Here is a 20,614-nt window from a genome sequence, read left to right on the forward strand (position 1 = left end):
AAAAAAAAAAAAAAAAAAAAAAAAATTACCATGGATTCATCACAGAATAAAAATCTATTTTAGGCTTTTTAAATGATTGTTGTCATCATTATTTTAGTCTGTTTTTAGTCTGTTTTTATCTTAGACACACTATCATGATAGTAAAGATGCAGTTAGTACCCCTAAACTCAGATGGTGTCCTTCTAGAAGCTCAGCAAGCAATTGGGGCTGCTAAGGAGGCCTAAGGCCTTCTCAAGAGAGACCCTGAGTATGTTTCAGAAGACCCTTCCAAGCTACCGAAAACCAGACAGAAACCAAATCAACCTGTTTTAGGAGCTTTGGGCTTTTCTCTCTTGGGTCAAAGCTCTCTTCCTCCTTTTGTGGGGGAGGACATACAAAGGGAGAGAAAGAAAGAGCCAATACTTCTTAAATGTCTAAAATAAGCCTTTTGACCGGAGAGCTGACCCGGGAATTCCACAGCAGAAGCCATCAACTTTTCCTGGATCCCCGCCCCTCTTCCTACCACAGCTCTGAACTCAAGTGTGGACTTGCCAGTCAATACAATCGAGTTCTGAAGAAAAAGCCAATTAGTTTGCTGTTCGGAATCTTACAGTCTTATCCTTAAACTACTTGACACAGGAACCCTCGTGACAGGCCCCTTCCTGTCTCCTTCGCCATGTGTGGCTGAAGTGGCCCGTTCCTTAGGTTTAGGGGAGCTTCAGGCAATCTAGGAAGAAAGCTTGGAGAAAAAAAGCCTCATCAATTTGCCCAGCAATGCAGCAGCTTACCAATTATTCGAGGATTAGTGTTCCCAACCTCCTGGTTTCTTGTATGGTTCAGAGACCCACCTGGCTCTTCTACTGGTGTTTTATTTTAACTAGAAGTGAAGACTGAACCCCAGGCTTCCTGTATGCAAGGCAAGGACTCTACCCTAAGCTGTGGCCACGGTTCTCCTGTGGTTTTAAAAACATTATAACCTGTGGGAAGTGTTCCTTCTTTGATCACAGGACCATCTGATGCAACAAACTCTCTGAGAAATGGAAAACAACAGCCTCATTATTTTATCTTTTATTAAAATACTGTAGTTACAATAATACTGTTTCTACTAACAAACTATCTGAACTTTATTTTTATATGTGTGTGTGTGTTTTTTAAAATTCTGCAATGCTGGGGATTGAATCCACAGCCATATATATACTAAGTGAATGCTCTACCATTAAGCTGTGTGCCTGTTCCTGAAAGTTAATGAACTTTGAACTTCACTATGAACATTTCCTGTAGATTTGCATAGCACTGCATCTTACATCAGCAGACCTCCAGCGGGATGCTCAGAGGCAAGCACCCCCCACCCCCAATCATTTGTTTTTCCTACTGAAGGAAAAAGGCAGGAAATCAAAAACTTCTTGTATTTCTACAAATACCTGGAGAAATTATGAACAAATCTAAAAGAGGTAGTAACAAAGTAACAAAGGCTCTTTTCTTTAGAGCCTTTCGATCCTCTCCAGGTATGGAGGAGAGAAGACAGTGGAGGGTTTTCTACATGGCTTCAGCGGGAGGACTGCCTTGGCCCTGTAAATGATCCCAGTAAGTATGAACAGTGGCACTTTATCACCCGTTTGCTAGTAGTGTGTCAAGTAAGTGCTTTGTCTTACTACATCTAATTGCAACAAAATTACTGGAAATGGAGGGACTTCATAGGTCATTTATTTACAAACATGTCTTTTATACCAGAGGAGCCTGAAAAGCTATCAGAGAACCAATCTTTTAAGACTTTAAAAAAATCAAGTATTATTGCCAAATTTCCTAAATAAGACTAATTAAAAAGCCAAACAAAGGAAAATAAAAGCTTAGCAGCTGTCCACTGCCCAATACTGAACTGAGCTCCTAGCTCTAGTGTGGAGGATGCCAGCAGCTTGCCGACTTTTCCAGTACAGTCTTAATGGCTTTCCTTGAGCTCGGCTAACCTTCATTTTCTAATGTCCCTGCACTGGCTTATCCAGCAGGAAGTAGCTTTTCCCTCCCTGCACTCCTGCAGCAAGCAGCTTGCTGCTCACAAGGCATTTACCACTGACTGGACTGCCTTATCTACCTTCTTCAACAGAAAGCCCATGGCTATTTATCTGTACACATCCACATGCATACTTACAATCTTTACTCCTGTGTTCTAGTTAGGAGACACTAAAAAACATTGGCTGGGTGAAATATACTACAAAACTCTGCTGTCTGAAAAGTCCTTAGAGTAAGTTATTTTATAATGTAAATGATCACATCCTGATTTGGCTTGTGTTTCACACACCTGATTTTCTGATTTTCGTTAAATGATGATGTACAACTTGATTGATACACAATTATGTTACCGGATACACATATGAGCCATCAAGGCAGCCTAGAAATGCCTAAGGTGGTATTTAGCTTCTACCTTGTTTACCACCGAAGTTGCAATGAAAGATATCTAACAAGAGTTCCCCAATTTGAATCAAGAGAAAGAAACAACTCCATCAGTAGCCCTATGCAAAGAGAGAGTACAATCGATTCACGGAGTGACTCACTGCTTTGATTTTTTTCCCCCATTGTGTTCCTATAATTTAATAACGTTATTTGTACTGAGCATGTAACAAAAGCAAATGATTCTGAGCAGCAATAATCTAGAGAGGGTAAGATTTATAAGGCAGGAATTCAGTTGCTAAGAGACAGCTCCACGGCTTTATTTTTTCTTCAATATTTCCCTCCTCTATGGAGAAGTTCTTTTGGCTCAGAAGGAGCAGGAAGCGTGAAAAGAGGCACAGTGGTCCTTTGTTAACCTAGATGAGTTATATGTGGATCTACAGCTTTCTGGTTTGTAAAAGCCTTTCATATACATTCCTTCCTTTGACGCAAGAGACAAATCAAATACCAAATAAAAATGAAGTGCATGTAGCCTGTAATGAGCTTGAGTGCTTAAGATCAAAACTATTAGTGAATATTCAGGAAAAGTAGAGACTAATGAAGAGAAAAGGAAATGATTAGTTGTGCAGATGTAACAAAAGGAAGGTGGCATCCACAAAAACAAAAATCATGCTAGAAAAACCAGTGGAGGAGGGCTGCAGGATTCGAGAGCTGCAGACATGTCTAAGATTGAAAACAGCACTAGAAGATGGTCGGTGCTGCAACAAGGAAAGATGAGTAGGGTTAGAGCACACCCTTGGTGCAGCCTGTGGCTGCAGAGCACAGAGCTAGGACGGGACAAAATGCCTGCTGGGGCGCCTCAGAGGCCAGCCACAGACACAGTCTGGCAACACAAAGGCAGGGACTGAGGAGATCCACCTAGGTACCTATAAAACAAAGGAAGTGCTGGAAACTCAGAGTAATTCAGAGATGTCAGCCACAGCTCTACAGGGTACAGGTTTCTGTGAGAAGTGGAGTCAGGAGGACAGAGACAAAAGAGCCTCTTCCAAAAGGAAGGGGCCAGCCTTTCAAGAATATAAGACACGCCACAGAATTCTTGATTTTATGTGTGCATGAATGATTCTAAATTAACCACTATCCCATAAGAAAGGATTAAAGGCTCATCTACTTAGCCTAGAGATGGGAACTGCTCATTCATTCTGCCCATTTCCATGTCTCTGGCTGCAGAGCTTAAAAAAAAAACGTGCCACGGTGAGAACTTCTCCCTGCACCATGGGCTCTCAGGTCCCACAGTTTAAGGAGGAGGACTCAACATTTTTACCTATGGCAATGCTAACCTTTGGGCAAAAATGTTAAGGTCCACTGTACCCCCGAGAGCCCCCAAAGGCTGGCAGGCTATCTACCTTAGCATATAACCCACAAGGTCTGTACACAAAAATACTGGAAAATGTAAACACTAAAGATCTCTCCTTAAAGCTGGTTGATGGCTAAATGTGAAACACACACAAAACCAAATGCTAGGGAAGGATTTTGCTCCCACACTGACTATAAAATATTTGGGGGCTTGAAGCAATAACGCACACTTTGGCCCTTTCAAAAGCTATTATAGAACTAGTCTGAGAGACTTTTGCTTCTAGGAAAGATGGGTAGATGTAATTTACCCCTCTAGTTAAGTTCCACAAAAACCCCAGACAACCCATACCATGGGAGCATACATCTGAAAATCATATTTCTGTTAAGAGTCTAGTATCCAGAATAAACAAAAGAACTTACAATGTGGAAAAATAACCACTTTTAAAATGAGCAAATCATCTGAATAGACAGCTCTCCATAGGAAATATACAGGTGCCAGTGAGCACACAAAGCAGTGTCCACCATCGTTAGTCATCAGGAGCATACAAGTTAAAATCACGTAGGTAGGATACTCTGTGGCCATCGCAGTGGACCTCTGGAGAGGACACACCCCTCCCACACTGCTGATGGCACGGTAAAGTGGAATGGCTTGATTAGAAACATTTGGCATGTTTTCAGAAAAAAAGAAGTATCGTTTGACTGGTAATTCAACTCCTCAATATATACACAAGAGAACTAGAAACACATGTACACAAAAACTTGCATATATTGATGCTCTTAAGACACATCGTGTCCAAAAAAGTATGGAATATCCATTTAATAGGACATTATTTGGCAATGGAAAGGAATGGAGTACTGACTTATGCTGTGGTACGGGTAAGCCTGGAATGCTCTGCACTATAGAATGGTCAGAATATACAAATTCCCAGAAACAGAAAACAGGCCAGTAGTTCTCAGCATAGTTAAAATGTTAATGCTCTCCAAACTGATAATTCCTATAAAAAATCAGCCCTTTTATAAATGTAAATAAATTTACTCTAAAATGTATATGGAAAGGCAAGGGAATAGTTAAGAGAATTCTATAAAGAAGAACGGAATAAGAATAATGAGGCTAACCCACTCCAGGTATCCAGTTTACTGTGAGGCTACATTCATCAAGACTGTGTGGTATTGGCAAGAGGCTACATATATAGATCAAAGGGACAAACCAGAGACCAGGAAATAAACCCACATAAATATTCTCCTGACTGTTGACAAAGATGAAGGTGTCAGAGCAGGAGGACACCCCTAAATTACAAAGCTAATCTTTCTCTAAGTCAGCCGACTTTATACAAAAGCAGTTCAAAATGTATCTCAAACTTAAACATAAAACCTAAAGACTTTCAGGGAACAAAAGGTGTCTGGGATGTAGTTTAGGCCAAAAGTTCTTAAAGTAGACAGTGGGGTTTTTCTGACTACTATGGGAAAACAGAGAAACAGACCTCATCAGGATGAAAAGCTTTACTTCTTCAAAGATCGTCAGGAGGAGGAGGAAAGGACAAGTTACAGATGGAGAAAGGATACTTGCAAATCACGCCCCTCACAAAGGCTGGGTGTCTAGACTACATAAGAAACTGGAAATTCAGTGGTAAAAATGCAAGTAATCCAGTCAGCATGGCATTTCAGCAATGATGACCGAAAACAAGCAGGTGCAAAGATATTTCTTGTGAGCTACTAGGTAAGCATGAAAGGGTGATGCTATGCTCACTGGGGACCTGTCAGGATGGATAAAACAAGGAATGTGAAGTGCGGGTGAAGGTGTGGAGACAGGCATCGATCATCTCCTGCTGCTACAAATGTAAAACACTAGAGCCACTTCAGGAAACAGTTTGAGAGTTTCTTAAAACCGGAAGGCAGAGGTGGAAAGATCAGGAATTCAAGGCCAGCCTGGGCTCTAGAAGGAATATGAGGCCAGTCTAAGCTACTTGAGACTTTGTCTCAAAAAGAGAAATAAACAAAAAAGCAAACTGAATCAAACCAAACTGCAATATGACCCAGCAATTGTGCCTCTAGGCATTTATTCCAGAAAAAAAGTCTGAGACCTCCTCATACAAAATTCTGTAAATTTTTTTAACTTTTATTGCAAAAATATGTAAATTAATGCCTACCATACTTTTTTTTTTTTTAAACTATTCTCCAATTGCAAACAGTGTTAATGTCCTTCAACAAGTAAGTGATCAAATCAAGTATAGCCATACCAGGGAATACAAGCCAGCAACAAAGGAACAAGCTTCTGTTATACAGCAACAACACTTAAGCTCCAGAAAGTCTGGCCCAGTGAAAACCGCCCATTCAGTCTGTGTATGGCTCTGTACTAGAGCAATAGCCTTGCATGTTTAAGGCTCTGTGTTTGCTCCTCAGTGATACACACATAAAGACAGCAAGGAAAGAGATGGAGGAGTGGAAGGCTGTGTTCCATGCAGCTCCATAGATGTAGCACTTGGAAGAAGACAGAATGAGAGACAGGAAATCTGCAGTTGTGAGAATTGCAGAGGGATGGAGTGACGCCTGGGCAGGGCTCCTAAAGGGTGGCATGGCGGCCTTTAGGGGATGGCAGTGCTCCACAGCTTGGCTGCACCTAGCGATGCTGTCATCACCATGGCAATAGTGCAGGTTCAGAGACACTGGGTAAAGGGCGTGTGGAATTTCCATTTCATTTCTTACAAGTGCATGTGAACCCACAATTATCTCAAAATAAAAAGCTTAATTAACAAAAAGCATTTAAAAACTCCCAGGATATAAAAGGGTTCCAACATTTAATATGCACTACAAAATCAGATGTTAAGTACTGCATTAAAAATTAAAATTAATTTCAGATACCATTATTAAGTCAAATTTTGGTTATGGCTTGAATTGAAGAGATAGAAGGGGGGTAGCACAAATTCTTATTAGATTTCCATGAGAAAAAAGTTATGAAGGTATAAATAACTCAAAATGTCTGGAATAAACCTGGGGTCTTAAATATTTATTTTATTTTACTTTATTTATTGTGGTACAAGAAATAGAACAGAAAAGTCACAAAATCCGGGTCACAATTTTCTCCTCTTAAACAGTAATAATATTTCTACTTGGCCAAAACACAATAATATTTCTACTTGTGCACAAATAAATATCTGCGTAGCACGGGAATGTTTCAAAGAAGTAGTCCATGCAAATCTGGTCCATTGCAAATGTTTGCGTCTATGTGAGTGAGGGAAGTGCTGAATGAACACACTGATTTTCAAGGAGCCTGGAGAAGGGGGCGGCCGTGCGAGCAGAGGCAGCTCCCCTTCACCTCCCTCAGATGTCTCATTCAGAAAACACTGCATTGTGAGGCAAAGGCTGAAGGAAAAAGAAACAAGCAACCCAACCATCGCAAGACTGCAGATCCACTGGGATCTGGGCAGCATCAGCAGCAGAACTCAGAGAGATGCAGACAGCACAGAAATTATCATGGTGGCTTTCTTACAACTAACTGCCTTTCACTGAAGGGCAGCACTAATTCAATCTTAGCTGGTATTGTAGTTTCTTATTCAAGGCAGTTGGACTCCGTGTGAGTCTTGGGGCTCTAATTGCAAAAGCCACAACCAGCAACCATCCTCCTGTCTCCCAGAGTCCACACTTACACATGCAGTTAACACTCTGCAAACACTGGACCGAGCAAACATGCACACGTATAATCTGCTGCTGTCAGTTTGATGGAGTACACTTAAGGTACTCCAAAATAGAGTGTGACCTCCTGGTGTTTACTCAGGGTCAGCCCTGTAACTTACTGAACAATGGCTTCAGCTCCTAGGATTTCCTTTTCTTGATTTAGATGACTTCTAATGGGGTAAGCAATAACAACTGAGTTTACGTGAGTGCAGAATTTTTACTGATAGTCTGAAATCAGCTTTCAAAGACATCAGGCAAAGCAATGAGGCACTTCCAGCTATGGTTGATCCCAGTTTGATGGGCACCTTCCTGTTTATCAATAGCTACTAGGTTTTATTTTTTTGTTTTGTTTTTAATTCTGTTTCTGATTTTTACTTACCAGTATCCAGTCTTGACTTGACATGTTGATACCTTGGGTTCTGTGGTATCCGTCTGGTCAGATACTGTAAAAGAAGAAAGTTGACAAGGAAGGGGTAAACGTGAGGATTGTGGTAGGCATGAGGAACACATGCTAAAATTTCAAACTCCATAGATGAGAGAGGTTCAGAGGATCAACTGTCCCTTACATGCAGGACTCTTAAGAATGACATTTCTTTGGGTGTAGATAGTTACCTTATTTCTATCAAAGAATTTCCACATTTATCAAAATAATCTCAGAGTACTGTGTGCAAAGAAAAAGAAAACCTGAAGAAGGACGTCCTCCAGTGAGGAAGCCGTGCCGTCTTCTTTTAATGTTATTCTTTGTACATGCTTCAGGGCCCTCTCCTCTGGACACTTCTAGGTTTTGTCCACAGCTCCCTATAGTGTGGCAGGCAGGATCCAGATGCTCCAGATGCTGGTAAGCCAGGGTCCCCTGTGCAGGCTCTCGGAGCCTCACAGATGTCAGCTTATGGCATCCGCTCTGTGGCAGCTGAGGCTCATGTCGGGCTTGGGTGAGCTCATGGCCGGCAGAGGTGTCTGTGGCAGCTGAGGCTCATGTCGGGCTTGGGTGAGCTCATGGCCGGCAGAGGTGTCTATGTCAGATTTGCTTGTGTTATGCTGTGTTCTGGTAGTTAACTCTGTGAGCCCAAGCGCAGACAATCCCCCATATTAAATTCCTGTGGAGAATGCAAAAGCCACTAAAGGGAGGACAAGCTGCAATAAAAGGCTTTCTTGCTTTGGCCTGTTTCTGGTCTAGAGATAAGGAAAGCATGTGTCTTGTACAGGCAACTGTAACTTCTGAGCTTCATCTTCTGCGTGTATTCCCATGTTACACCAGTGGGGACCTCCCACCCCATGTCTCCAGTGTAGGCAGATAGATGCCCACAGGGCCTTTCCTCAGCTTCTCCTTGGCAAACCCTTTGTTCACCGTGAGGCTGGCTGGGGTAGAAACAGGCACTCACCCCCTGACCAGCAAAATGTGGACCCCATTCCATCCTCTGAAACTACATCTTTCCCTCAGCTAGGATTTTCTTGAAGACAGGGACAAGGAGCTGCTCACTGCTCATGTCTGAGGGACCTAGTTCATAAGTACATCTATTACTGCCACAGTCAGTCAGCGATCATTTGTCTGAGGACTGAACCATCCTATCTAGTTCCTAAGGAGAGAACATCAAACTTACAAAGACTGGATCACTTCCTTTTGAAAACAGCGAGAGGTAAGCATGCAGTTGGGAGGACTGTGAAATGAATCACACACATCAGAATATCTTTCTAAATGGCCTACACAGCAAAGAAATATAGCCTAGTCCAATCCTGTGATTCATGCAATACCCGTTGGCCAATGTTTTGGATTTTAAAGACCAAGAGGAATTTTTAAAAACTGAGGGCACTAGAAAAGATGTTTACTACCAACCCAATGACCTGGATTCCATCCCTAGGACCCACACGGTAGAAAGGGAGGACCAACTCCAGAAAGTTGTCCTCTGACCTCAGCACTGTGGCATGCACACACACAAGTATACATGCACAATGTCATTTTTAAAAGCTTACAAAACAAAACTAGAGTACCTACAAAAAATTAGATTTTTAATTTGGCCAAGTAAGTACATAAACTCCTCACAACTTCTACTTGATATTTTGGTTTTTTCAGGTAAGTATATTAATTTTTTAAATTAATTTTCACCACATGAAACATAAAACCATCTGCTTTTTTTTTTTTTTTAAAGCAGTGAGGATTGAACCCAGAGCCCCTCCCATGTCAGGCAACCACACTATAAGACTCTCAGTTCCACCGTCTGCCATTTCAATTACCTAAAAGGTAAAAAGAAAAAAAAGAAAGAAAGAAAAAGAAAAACCAACAAAGCCCTCAGGGTAAAAAGGTCAGTTCCTTCATGTTATTAAAAAGCCAGTGATATTGTCTGTGTTCTTCATTTCTCACCAGGCAAGGAGGACAACCTCTACTACGAACATTGAGCACCACTCTGTTACTGCTTGCAAACACTAAGCTAACCTGCCCTCAGAAAAAATGGTAAAAAACTCATTTCTCCTTGTGATCTGTAATGGCTGCCTAGAAGAGCAAGCCACAGTGATGTCAGTTTCAATAACTTCCCAAGACAAAATGGAGAAAGAATGGAATATAAACATGGAGAGAGACTTAGGCAGAGTTCCCTGAGGCAGATAATATCATGAAAAATTAAATAGTGAACTAAGTCCAGCAAAATCACACACACATACACATGCACGCATGCGCATGCACACACACTGTTTCACTTATCTTAAGCTGAGGGACTGTTCCCCGCTAGTCTATATTTTTTATCATTTCTATATATTTCCTGTTTTTACTTTTGTTTCCTAGCAAAGCTTCTTTTGAAAAATTCCAGGCTAGTCTCTGCTGAACCATGGAGATTTGTCCATACCTAAGCCAAAATAGCTGAGAAGTGAGGGTGTCTCTGGGGACCAGGTGTGGTGGCGGCAGAATGGTGAGGGGAGGGAGTGTGGACAGCTGCAGCTGCTGAGGCCTCCCCACCCCCGGTTTTCCCTTACATGGACTAATGAGAAATCCATATGCTGCCTGAGAAAAATGTCAGGTTTCTTTCCCGAGTTCTTGTTTCAGTTCACTTTCTTGGTCTGTTTTGAGACCCACGTCGACATTAAGCTCTGTGTGCTGCATTGGCAGCAGAGTGCCACAGGCTCTGAAGAGGAGACACACTTTTCTCCTGAAATCTCCTGCTTTGGGATGGCAGCTTCTTGACCTACTGACCAACTGGCTTTGTTTCCAGGATATACACGGGCTGGAATGGTGGGGACTGAAAGTGCTGTGAGGAGAAACTGGTTTTTTGTTTTGTTTTGTTTTGGTTTTGGTTTTTGGTTTGCTGGCCTCGAACTCAGAAATCCACCTGCCTCTGCCTCCCAGGTGCTGGGATTAAAGGCGTGCGCCACCACTGCCTGGCAGAGGAGAAACTGTTTTAAAGGAGACTAATTGTTTCTTCTACAAAGACTTAGCACAATTCATTCCATGGACATCTATTACCGAGTGTCTAGTAGAAGTAGGTCCCTATGTGGGTAAAAACAGGCCTGGCCATCAGCTCTTGCTCCTAGCTGATATATAGGTGTCAACGTGATAAACAAAGAGTGGGAACAGAGGGGGATGGGAACTCAAGACCAGTCCCTTAACAAGACCCAGGGTCAAGAACTGCTTCCTAGAAGTCACTTGTTGAACCAAATTCTGAGTGTCAGAAGTAGCAGTGGACGAATGACATGATACTAAGGCCATGACAGAGTTTAGAAAAGCATAAGAATAACATGCAGGTGACTTTTCAGGGACTCTAGTGGTCAGTGGAAGGCATGGGTACTGTGGGCTGTGAGAGAACAAATGCCATTGGAGAGCTAAAGCAGGGCATCACAAAGGGCCTTCTATACAAAACCCCTAAGGCACTTGCACTGTGTTCTGTCTATCAGTAGATTCTAACAGATGCAATTTCAGCTCTGTGCCCAGGACACATCAACGTCTGGAGACATTTTGGGTTGTCATAACAGAGTAGTAGGGTGTACCCCTAGCATTTCCTAGAAGAGACAAGGGACACTGGTCAACATCCTACAACACAAGAGCCAGCCCAGATGTCAACAATGTGGAACTTGAGGTGCCCAAGAGATGATAGGAGGCCACTGAAAGCTTCGGGAGGAGTGATAAGATCGTATTTATCTTTTGGGATTTCTGATTTGCACAATATGGAGAATATGATCATAGCCAAGAAAAGAGGTACAAAAACCAATTGAGAGACTTATGTTAAGGGAATAGGAAATCCTAAAAAGGAGGTTAAGAGAAATCTTTGAAATGTGAAGATGAGGCTGTAGCTCTGTGGTAGAGTGCATGGCTAGTGCCACCTGCCCCCATCTTTAAAATGTAAAGTCAACATGGCTGCTCACAGGCCACTGTATAAAAGAGGGCAGGGGCACTCTAAGCCCCAGCAAAGGCAGTGAAAGAAGCATATATGCAAAAACATCATGTGTGACATTTGGAGACATATTAAGTATGAGATTTTGTAGGTTACCAAAAAACGCAAGTGTCCAGCTGGCGATATGGATGTAGAGATCAGGAGAGGGACAGGCTAAAAAAATGATTTGGGAATTACCTGATCATAGGAAGCATGTGAAGCCATGGGACTGGCCAATATCACTCTAGGAAACAATGTACACTGAGAAGAAATTTCTTCAGGTGGAGAAAAGAAGCCTTGGCTGGGATTCAGAAGAGGCCAAAGAGAGTGGATTACACAAATTACAGAAGAGTTATAGGAAGAAGCAAGCAACCAACACAGAACAAAAGTTGTCAAATCCAACAACAAGAGGTCACAAAAGAACAGGCAAACAGGAATCTAGGTCAAGCAACAGAACAGAAAGGTGAATTTGGATTTACAAACCAGGACATTGTTGATGAGCCCTGATAGAAGCAGTTATAGTAAAAGTACATGAGCAGAAACAAAGTCAAAGGGTCAGATAGGGTCTGAGAAGGGGTAGGGCAAAGTCAAAGAGTCTGAGAAGGGGTGGGCACAGTAAGTAGACAGATGGTCTTTTTTATTTTCTCTCCAGAGTTGCCAAGGTGAACTCACTCTGTCTCTCTCTGCTTGGCATTGTTTATATGTTTTGGGAGGAGAAAGGAGAGATTTAAGAATGCTTACAACAGGTGAATGAGCAGAGTCCCAGAGCCCAGGTAGAAAGGGCAACTTTTAATACATATTTAACATAAAGATAGAAGATCTGCAGTCATCCTGAAGTTCATCATGAGAGAGCAAGAAGTTGGGAAAGTTCATGTTCGTAAATTACTACAGGCTTTTTGGAAATAACCAAATATGTCAAAGGGGCACATCCTTAGAGAGGCAGTGTTTAAGTCACTTTCCTGTGTCTGTGATAAACATCATGACCAAAAGCGACCTCAAGAGGAAAAGGTTCATTTGATTACATGCCCTGATCATTGTCCATCTTGAAACAGGACCCAACCTTGTACCTCTCTCAGTATCTATTACAATGGAAATGTCCTCCAAATACAATGAAGCTGAGCACAGTGGTGCACACTTGTATCCCAGATCCTTTGGGGAGTTAGGTGGGAGGACTGTGAGTTCTAGACCAACCAGGGCAACTTAGTAAGATGTATCTCCCCAAACTCAACACACATAGAAAGGCACACCCATAAACACACACACACACACACACACACACACACACACACAACATGAATGCCCATGCACATGTCAGCACCACAGGAGTAGCACACCATCTGAGGCTCTTAGAAGTCTGAAAGAAGGCTGTTCAGACATTGGGTTGAGGAAACAGGTTTCATGAAAGAATGGGTACTAGATAATGAGAGATGGAAAAAGTATTCCAAGTGGAAGTAAATTCTAACAGCAAAGCCATTTTAAGGGGATGTTTGAAAAACAAATTGTTCTATTTGCTAAAGAAAGTTGAAAGTCAGCAAAACGGCAACTGCTCCTTTCATTTAGTAAGCATGTCCTATGTTGTTTGACATCTGACTAAGCATTTAACTGTTAGCCACTGTGAATCTGAACTCCTGTCAGGGCTTTCATGGGAGCTTGCTGGTGAGTTTCCATGAATCTCATGAATCCCTGTGAAAAATTCTGTGTATACTGGGGGCCAGGGTTTCCACCAACTTTTGTAAGGGTTATGTAATCACAAAACCTCAATAGCCATTAGTATGTGGGCTCCTGGGCCTGGAGAGTGAGGCTCCACATGGATAAGATTGACTATAGACTAGGAGTGAGGACCAGCTCTTCTCAACAATGAGACGTTCTGAAAGTACTGAGAGGTGAGTCATACAACCACAATGGTATTTTAGTAGAACTCTGCTTTGCATACCGATAGACTATGCAAAGTAAGACATAGCTTTGTGAAGATATGAATGCTGGAGAAGAAAGATGAATGAGAAGTTCGTGAGGGACTTTTCTGAAGAAAAATGACAACAACACAAGGCAAACCACCAGCAGCAGACACCTGAACCACGGGTGACTTTCTGACTCGCCATCGCCCTACAGATGACTCATATGCTGGTTGGCACACTTGTGGATTTTTCTTTAAGTCACTGTACATTTGCTTCAGAATCTCCCTACCTGTGTGTCTGTGCACAAATAAGGGGAGTGAGTATTGGTCTTTACGTAATCTCACATAAAATAAGGTTTTTTTTTTTTAAAGAGAACTTTTAAAAATGAGTGTCTTAATTGATCCAGTTATGTTAATATCAAAGTCATCTTGGCCTAAGACTCCATGCACACTGATAGCTTCCTCAGTAGCTACTACTCAGGGCAGACTGTACTTTTCATGATGGAGTCAAAAAGTCCCCTCCCATTAGACTGTGGTTTTACAGTCCGCTGACTGAGAGGTGAGGCCTATCACTTTCCTCTTCTCCAGATTCTGGTGAGCCTGGGATGCTGATGGAAGTGACATGCCGCTGAAGGACAGCACAGCTTCACCTGGCTCTCTTGGGCTACTTGCTCTTAAAACTCAGCCACCAAGGACAGAAAGATCCAGGCCACATGGAAAAGGACATTTGTGAGAGGTTATTAGTTCCAGCCAACAGACAGCATTGATGGACATACATATAAATGGAGGTTTTGAAGAAACTGTAGCTTCAGGCTGTTTGTGAAATCACCTGAGTTTTTCATAAGAGAACTATATAGCAGAGCCAGAAGAGAGAATGAAAGAAGAGTTTCTGTCAAGCCACTAAGTAAGGGGATTATTTGTAACAAATCAACATATTACAGGGGTAGTGCCCTACCCTTATTCTCGTCTGCCAAGATTCTTAAGTCTAACAGTGGCAAAGTCACCACTCTCTGTCTGGACTTTACTGTCATCTACTGCAATGACTACTGTCCCTCCATTTGATTATGGCTTTCATGTCAGCTAACTAATCTCAAAAATCTTCATGCCAAACATAATGCATACTTTTCCTGAAACTCTCTTGATTCTTCTCTACCATAGGAGAGAATATTAAAAACAACAAAACTCCTACCTGTTTCTACAGCATTGGCTTCAGTAACCTCTCTCTCTCTCCAACGTCCCACTGATACCTGACTCATTCCCTTAATTACTGCGTTTCTCAGGATCCCAGCTTCTCACTCAATTAGACGCTCTCTGAATCAGACAGACTTACACGGATTTGCTTTTATAAGCTTCCAATCTCTAAATGGTGTGATTTTTACCCTTAACTTCTCCTTTCAGTTTCAGACATATATTCACTTATTCAAAAGTTTCTGTGGAGCTACTCTGGCTGACGATGGCAGTGAGGACTAAGTAAGGCAACCTTATCGCACGTCCTTGTAAGCATGTCAGAAAACATACAAGGGAATAAGATCATTGTAGATGATGATGATGATGATGATGATGATGATGATGATGATGATGATGATGATGATGATGATGATCTGGAATTGAGAACAGAGTGGACACACCGGCTTTCACTCCCTCCCAAAACCTCAGTAAGGACTTCATTGAGGAATACCTTAAGGACATAAACAACCCCGAATGCAGAAAGTGATGATGACTGAGCACTAGCCTCCTCAGACCCACCCAGAAGCTGGTGACTGTGGAGGCAGAATCCTAGGGCATAGGGAGTTACATGGCTAGCAGAGGAACAGGCCATGTATCACTCGAGATCAATAACTGAGAATGACTTGACTGGCTTGTGACAGCTGGATAAGTGCCAGGGAAAGCCCAGGACAGTTTTTAAAAGGCCACAGAACAGGCTGCCTCAGGCGTCCCCCACAATGGGAAATAAACAGAGTGGCTGAGTAAGGGTTCATGAAAACTCTTAGGAGCTGGTTCACAAAATCACACCACCCCACACACATTCTTGCCACTGTACTAGACAATTAATCCCTTCCTTGCCCATCTTGGTAAATGTCACCATCTGTAGCTCACCATTAGCAAGCCTCTTCTCAATAAAAAATAAAATTCAATATCTCCATCATCTTTTAAAATCTTCCCAGAAACATAAATGAACAACGGGGGGTTGGGGGTGTTTTAAAAGAAGCCTGAGAATAGTATTGGTATCCTTATGAAAAGACACGAGTGGTCAGGGAGATGGCTCAGTTGGTAAAGTGTTTGCTATGCAAGCAGAAGAAACTGAGTTCCAATCCCTAGCTCTCACATAAAAAGTTGGGCATGATGGTATGTATGTACCTGTAAGCCCAATGGTGGGAGATGGGGGCATCAGGATCAGGATAAGCAGATTCCTTTAGCTCACCGACTAGCCAGCTGAGCTCAAGCAAAGAGCTCTAGGTTCAGTGAGACCCTGTCTCAGAACAGAAGGTGGAGAGCAGCAGAGGAAGACACTAAATGCCAAACTGCAACCAAACATGCATGGGAATGAACAAGTGTGCATGTATATACCACACCTATACCCATAAATAAACTTTTTTTGTTGTCTGTTTTTTGAGAAGGGACTCACTATATAACCCTGGTTGTCCCGAAACCCACTATGTAGACCAGGATGGACTCAAACTCATGAAGATCTCCTTGTCTGTGCCTCCTGAGTGTTGGGATTAAAGGTCTGTGCCACTGTGCCTGGCTTTACAAATAAACTTTAAAAAAAAACCACAAAACAACATTTTAAAAAGAGACACTAGTGAATGCCTCTCTCCTCACATGCACTGTGAAGACACCCTTAAGAAGGTAGTCATATACAAGCAAAGGCAGTCCCTACCAGAACTGGGATCAGCTGGCACCCAGAGCTTTGGGGAAAAAAGCAAATCAAAACACCGTATGTACAATATAACATTCATGGAAAACAAAATTACAATACAAATCTCTCTCTGTCACCTGGCATAAAATTTTCAGTACAGTATACAGAGAGAAAGTTTTGGAAAAGGTAATTATGAAAACATTATAGTGATAGTGATATAGGAAGTTTAACTACATTATTTATAAAAATGTAGAATAAAAATAAAATTTGATAGCAACAATTACAGACAGTGATAATGATGTACACACATTATTCATAAGAAGTATAGAGTCAAAGTAAAGGCATATAGAAACTCCAGCAAAAACAAAAAGCAGTAAGAAATTTAAATCATTATTATTATTATCATCATCATTATTATTTTGGATTTTCAAGACAGGGTTTCTCTGTGTAGCCCTGGCTGTCCTGGAACTCACTCTTTGACCAGGTTGGCCTTGAACTCAGAAATCCACCTGTCTCTGCTCTGCCTCCCAAGTGCTGGGATTAAAGGCATGTGCCACCACTGTCCAGCTTTAAATCCTAATTATTATCTGTTGCTCAAAAAACCAATATTTATGCAGTCAGCAATAATGGCAACAAAAAGGAAATAAAAGGCTCAAAGCATTCAAGCAGGAAGCCCAGTGTGGAGGTTCACACTTGTAATCCTAGCATTCATCAGGCTGATGCTGAGGCTGGAGGACTACAGTGGGCGATAGTGTAAGATCCAATCTCAAAAAAGAAAAAAGAAAAGACACAAAGACATTTTGCTGAAGAGGTTATCTAGATGACAGATAATCACTCGACAAGATTGCCAGCCTTTGTGTCCATTAGAGAATGTGAACTAAAACCGTAATGAGGGTTGGTGAGATCACCCAGTTGGTAAAGTAGCACTCACCACCAAACCTAGCAACATACATGGTGGGAAAACCAACTCTCACAAGATATCTTCTTACTATCATACATGCACACACACCACACACACACACATCACACGCATGCAAGCACATGGATATACACACACACAAAATGTTTTTAATCCCATAATGAGATAACATGATGTATCTATACTGACAATATCAGATGTTACTAACATTTTGCAAAATCTAAAATTCTCATACACTATTAATAGGAATGAAAAGTGGTACAGTCTCTCTGGGAAAAAAAAATTACACAACATTTTCTATGAAAACTAAACATATGCTTACCATTTAACTCAGCCACTGCACTCCTGGGTACCTATCTATCTTACAGAAATGAAGATTAATGTCCACACAAAAGCTGAAATCTTGATTTCTAATAGTCCCAGACTGAAAACAATCAAAATGTTTTACACTGACTGGATGAGTTAATGAGTGAACAAACTAGTCTATCCACACTACAGAGTACTGGTCTACCCACACTACAGAGTACTAGCCAACAACGAAGGAGTCAACTGCATGCATCACCCTGAAGGGTCTCAGGAACACTATCCTGAGTAGAAAAAGAAAGCTATCCAAAAGGTCAAATGCTGGATAACTCTATTCCTATAACATTCTTAAGCTGGCAATACAGAAATGGAAAGCATATTTGTGGTTGCCAGGGATGAAGGTAGTAAGAGGAGATCGGGAATGATTGGGAGGGGTGCCATGAGGGAGCTGTTGTGGTAATGAAGCTCTTTACTGTAACTGTAGCTCTATGCATATGCACATATGTGATAAGATAGCTTAGAACTATACACATATTGTACGAGCTTTAATACTCTAGTTCTGATGGCATACTACACTGTGGAAAGCTGAGTGAAGGGCACATAAGACCTATGTACTATTTTAACACCTTCCTGCAAATCTATAAAAATAAAGTTTTAAAAAAAGGAACATCAGAGTGAAAAAACAGCTCTTGCAAATGAAAATGATGGGAGTCTGGGAGATAGTTCAGAAGAATGATGGCTAGCCAAGCATGAGGATCTGACATTGATTCCCAGAACCCACAGGAAGACGCTGGGATGCTAACCCAGTGTCAAAGAGGCAGAGATAGGTGGAGCCCTGAGATATAGGTCAGCCAGCCTAGCCCACCACTAAATCCCAAGCTAGTGGGAAACTATTTCAAAAAAAAAAAAAAACCAAACAAACAAAACCCAAGGTAAACAGCATCTGAGAGGAGTCCCTAAGGTTGTTGACCTGCATACAAACACTCATACACATGGATCTTGCACGTAAACCCATACACATAAAACTCACACACGTATACATATACACAGACACACATATAGGCTCTCTTACACACAAACAGCAGAAATTACAATCAGTATGAGAATTAGAAAATAAAGTTTTCTTTCTCTCTTCCTCTCCACCCTTCCTCCCTTCCCTCCCTCCCTCCCTCTCTGTTTTTCAAGGCAGGGTTTCTTTGTGTAGCCTTGGCTGTCCTGGAACTCACTCTGTAGATCAGGCTGGGATGAAAGGTGTAGGCCACCACCATCCAACATAAACTTAAATTTCTTAAAGCAGAAAGACAAAAATAGACAGGAGATAGAAATGGAAAATAAATCAGAACCAGTTTACATGGGTATAATATCAAAATACTGAACTTGAGGAAGAGGGTGGAGGAAATGAAGTCAACCATAAAATAACTCAAGAAAAAATTCACAGACTAGAAATATACAAGTTTCTGATGTTTACCAAGGAGAATGAGAACAGGCCACAACAAGGGATCCTTTTGTGAAATGTCATAACACAGGGAACAAAATGGAGCTTCCTGAAAGGAACAACAAGTCACAAAGCAACAGGATGGCTTTGGATTTTTCTACAGACACACTGGCTGCTGGGTCACAGCACAGTGTTTTCAAGATGTTGTTTTCCAACTAAGAAATCTATCCTCAGCCACACACTCAGGAAGAAAAAAAAAAGGAAGAAGAATGTAGAATAGAAACAGTTTTAGATATGATATTTTGGGTACAAAAACACGTATGCATTCTTTCTCAAGAATTCCTGGAAGCTACCCTCCACTCAAAGAAGGCAGTAAAGATAGCAATTGTTTACATCCTTCCTCTTCTGATGGACTCTTTGTCCTATATTTCCGGTTTCATTCATGAGAGCCAATGAATGGTTCCAGCTGGGAATGGAAGTCATCTACTTCAATGCCATCTCTCAAAGGTGATCATGCTTGATGGTGGGTTTTAAACCTAATATTTTTCCTTAATTCTGTCCCTACTTCCTAGCATCAGTTCAGACATATATCAACATAATCTCCTAATCAGTGTCTCTGCTCCTTGCCTTGGCCTGCCCAACTCCATCCATCAGAGTGTGGCTATAATGACGCCTAAAATGCAAATATGACTACATGACTAAAACTTCTTAAAAGGTTCTTGAGTCCTGACCAATAGGAAGGATAATGGTGCTGCCACTCACTCTTCAATTACCTGGCCCACCCCATCATAGCATCTAATATTGATATTATTTTAGTTGACAAAACAATAATAATTTATTTCTAGGACAAAACGTTGACATGTACACGCTTATTAAATCAAGTTAGTAAATATAATCATTACCTCCCTTGTTGTGAGGAGAGTTTTGGAATTTTTTCTTGGCTAATCTGAAATATACATTAAATTTATATTTTAGCCATCCTGCTGTGCCATCTCAAAAGTTTAGTTCTCCTAACAAACTTTCTATCCTGCGACCAGCATCTCTTTGTCCCAGACACTCCATCCGTCACTTCTGGTGACCCTTATTCTAATTTCTACTTTACTGAGTTGGACTGTAGACACCGTGCAATATTTACACATTACAATCAAGACTGAGTAGTGGAAGTATATGCCTTTAAATTCCAGTATCTATGAGGGAGAGGCAGGTGGATCTCTGAGTTTGAGGCCAGCCTGGACTATATCTTGAGTAACAGGACAGCCAGAACTACATAGTGAGACTGTCTCAGGTAAAAACAAACAACAAAAAACCAAAACCAACCAATCCATCAACAACCCACCCAAAACATGAAATAATAGACATTACTATCATGGCACTCCAACACACATGCCAGTTTCCAAAAACACCAGGCATTCACCAAGAAATGGAAGACCTACAACTGGTATTTGGTATGAAGGTGCAG

The 20,614-nt window shown here is 41.5% G+C and overlaps 1 protein-coding gene across 5 annotated transcripts in view; it reads right to left on the reverse strand.

Moving 5' to 3' along the window:
* Window positions 1-20,614, reverse strand: part of Cep41 (centrosomal protein 41) — a 40,559-nt gene that overhangs the window by 18,962 nt on the left and 983 nt on the right. For 2 of the 5 annotated variants that reach the window (XR_004121904.1, XM_031381433.1), the window contains exon 2: window positions 7,769-7,832. Coding sequence is in view for 2 of the 5 variants with exons in the window: in XM_031381433.1 (XP_031237293.1) it covers window positions 7,769-7,832 (64 nt within the window). In the remaining 3 variants the exon portion in view is untranslated. Of the gene's footprint in view, window positions 1-7,768; window positions 7,833-8,001; window positions 8,439-20,057; window positions 20,102-20,614 lie in introns of those variants that run through there. The other 3 variants (XM_031381435.1, XM_031381434.1, XM_031381436.1) reach the window with 3 other exon arrangements.

Source organism: Mastomys coucha, unplaced genomic scaffold, assembly GCF_008632895.1.
Source record: "Mastomys coucha isolate ucsf_1 unplaced genomic scaffold, UCSF_Mcou_1 pScaffold20, whole genome shotgun sequence".
NCBI lineage: Eukaryota > Metazoa > Chordata > Mammalia > Rodentia > Muridae > Mastomys > Mastomys coucha.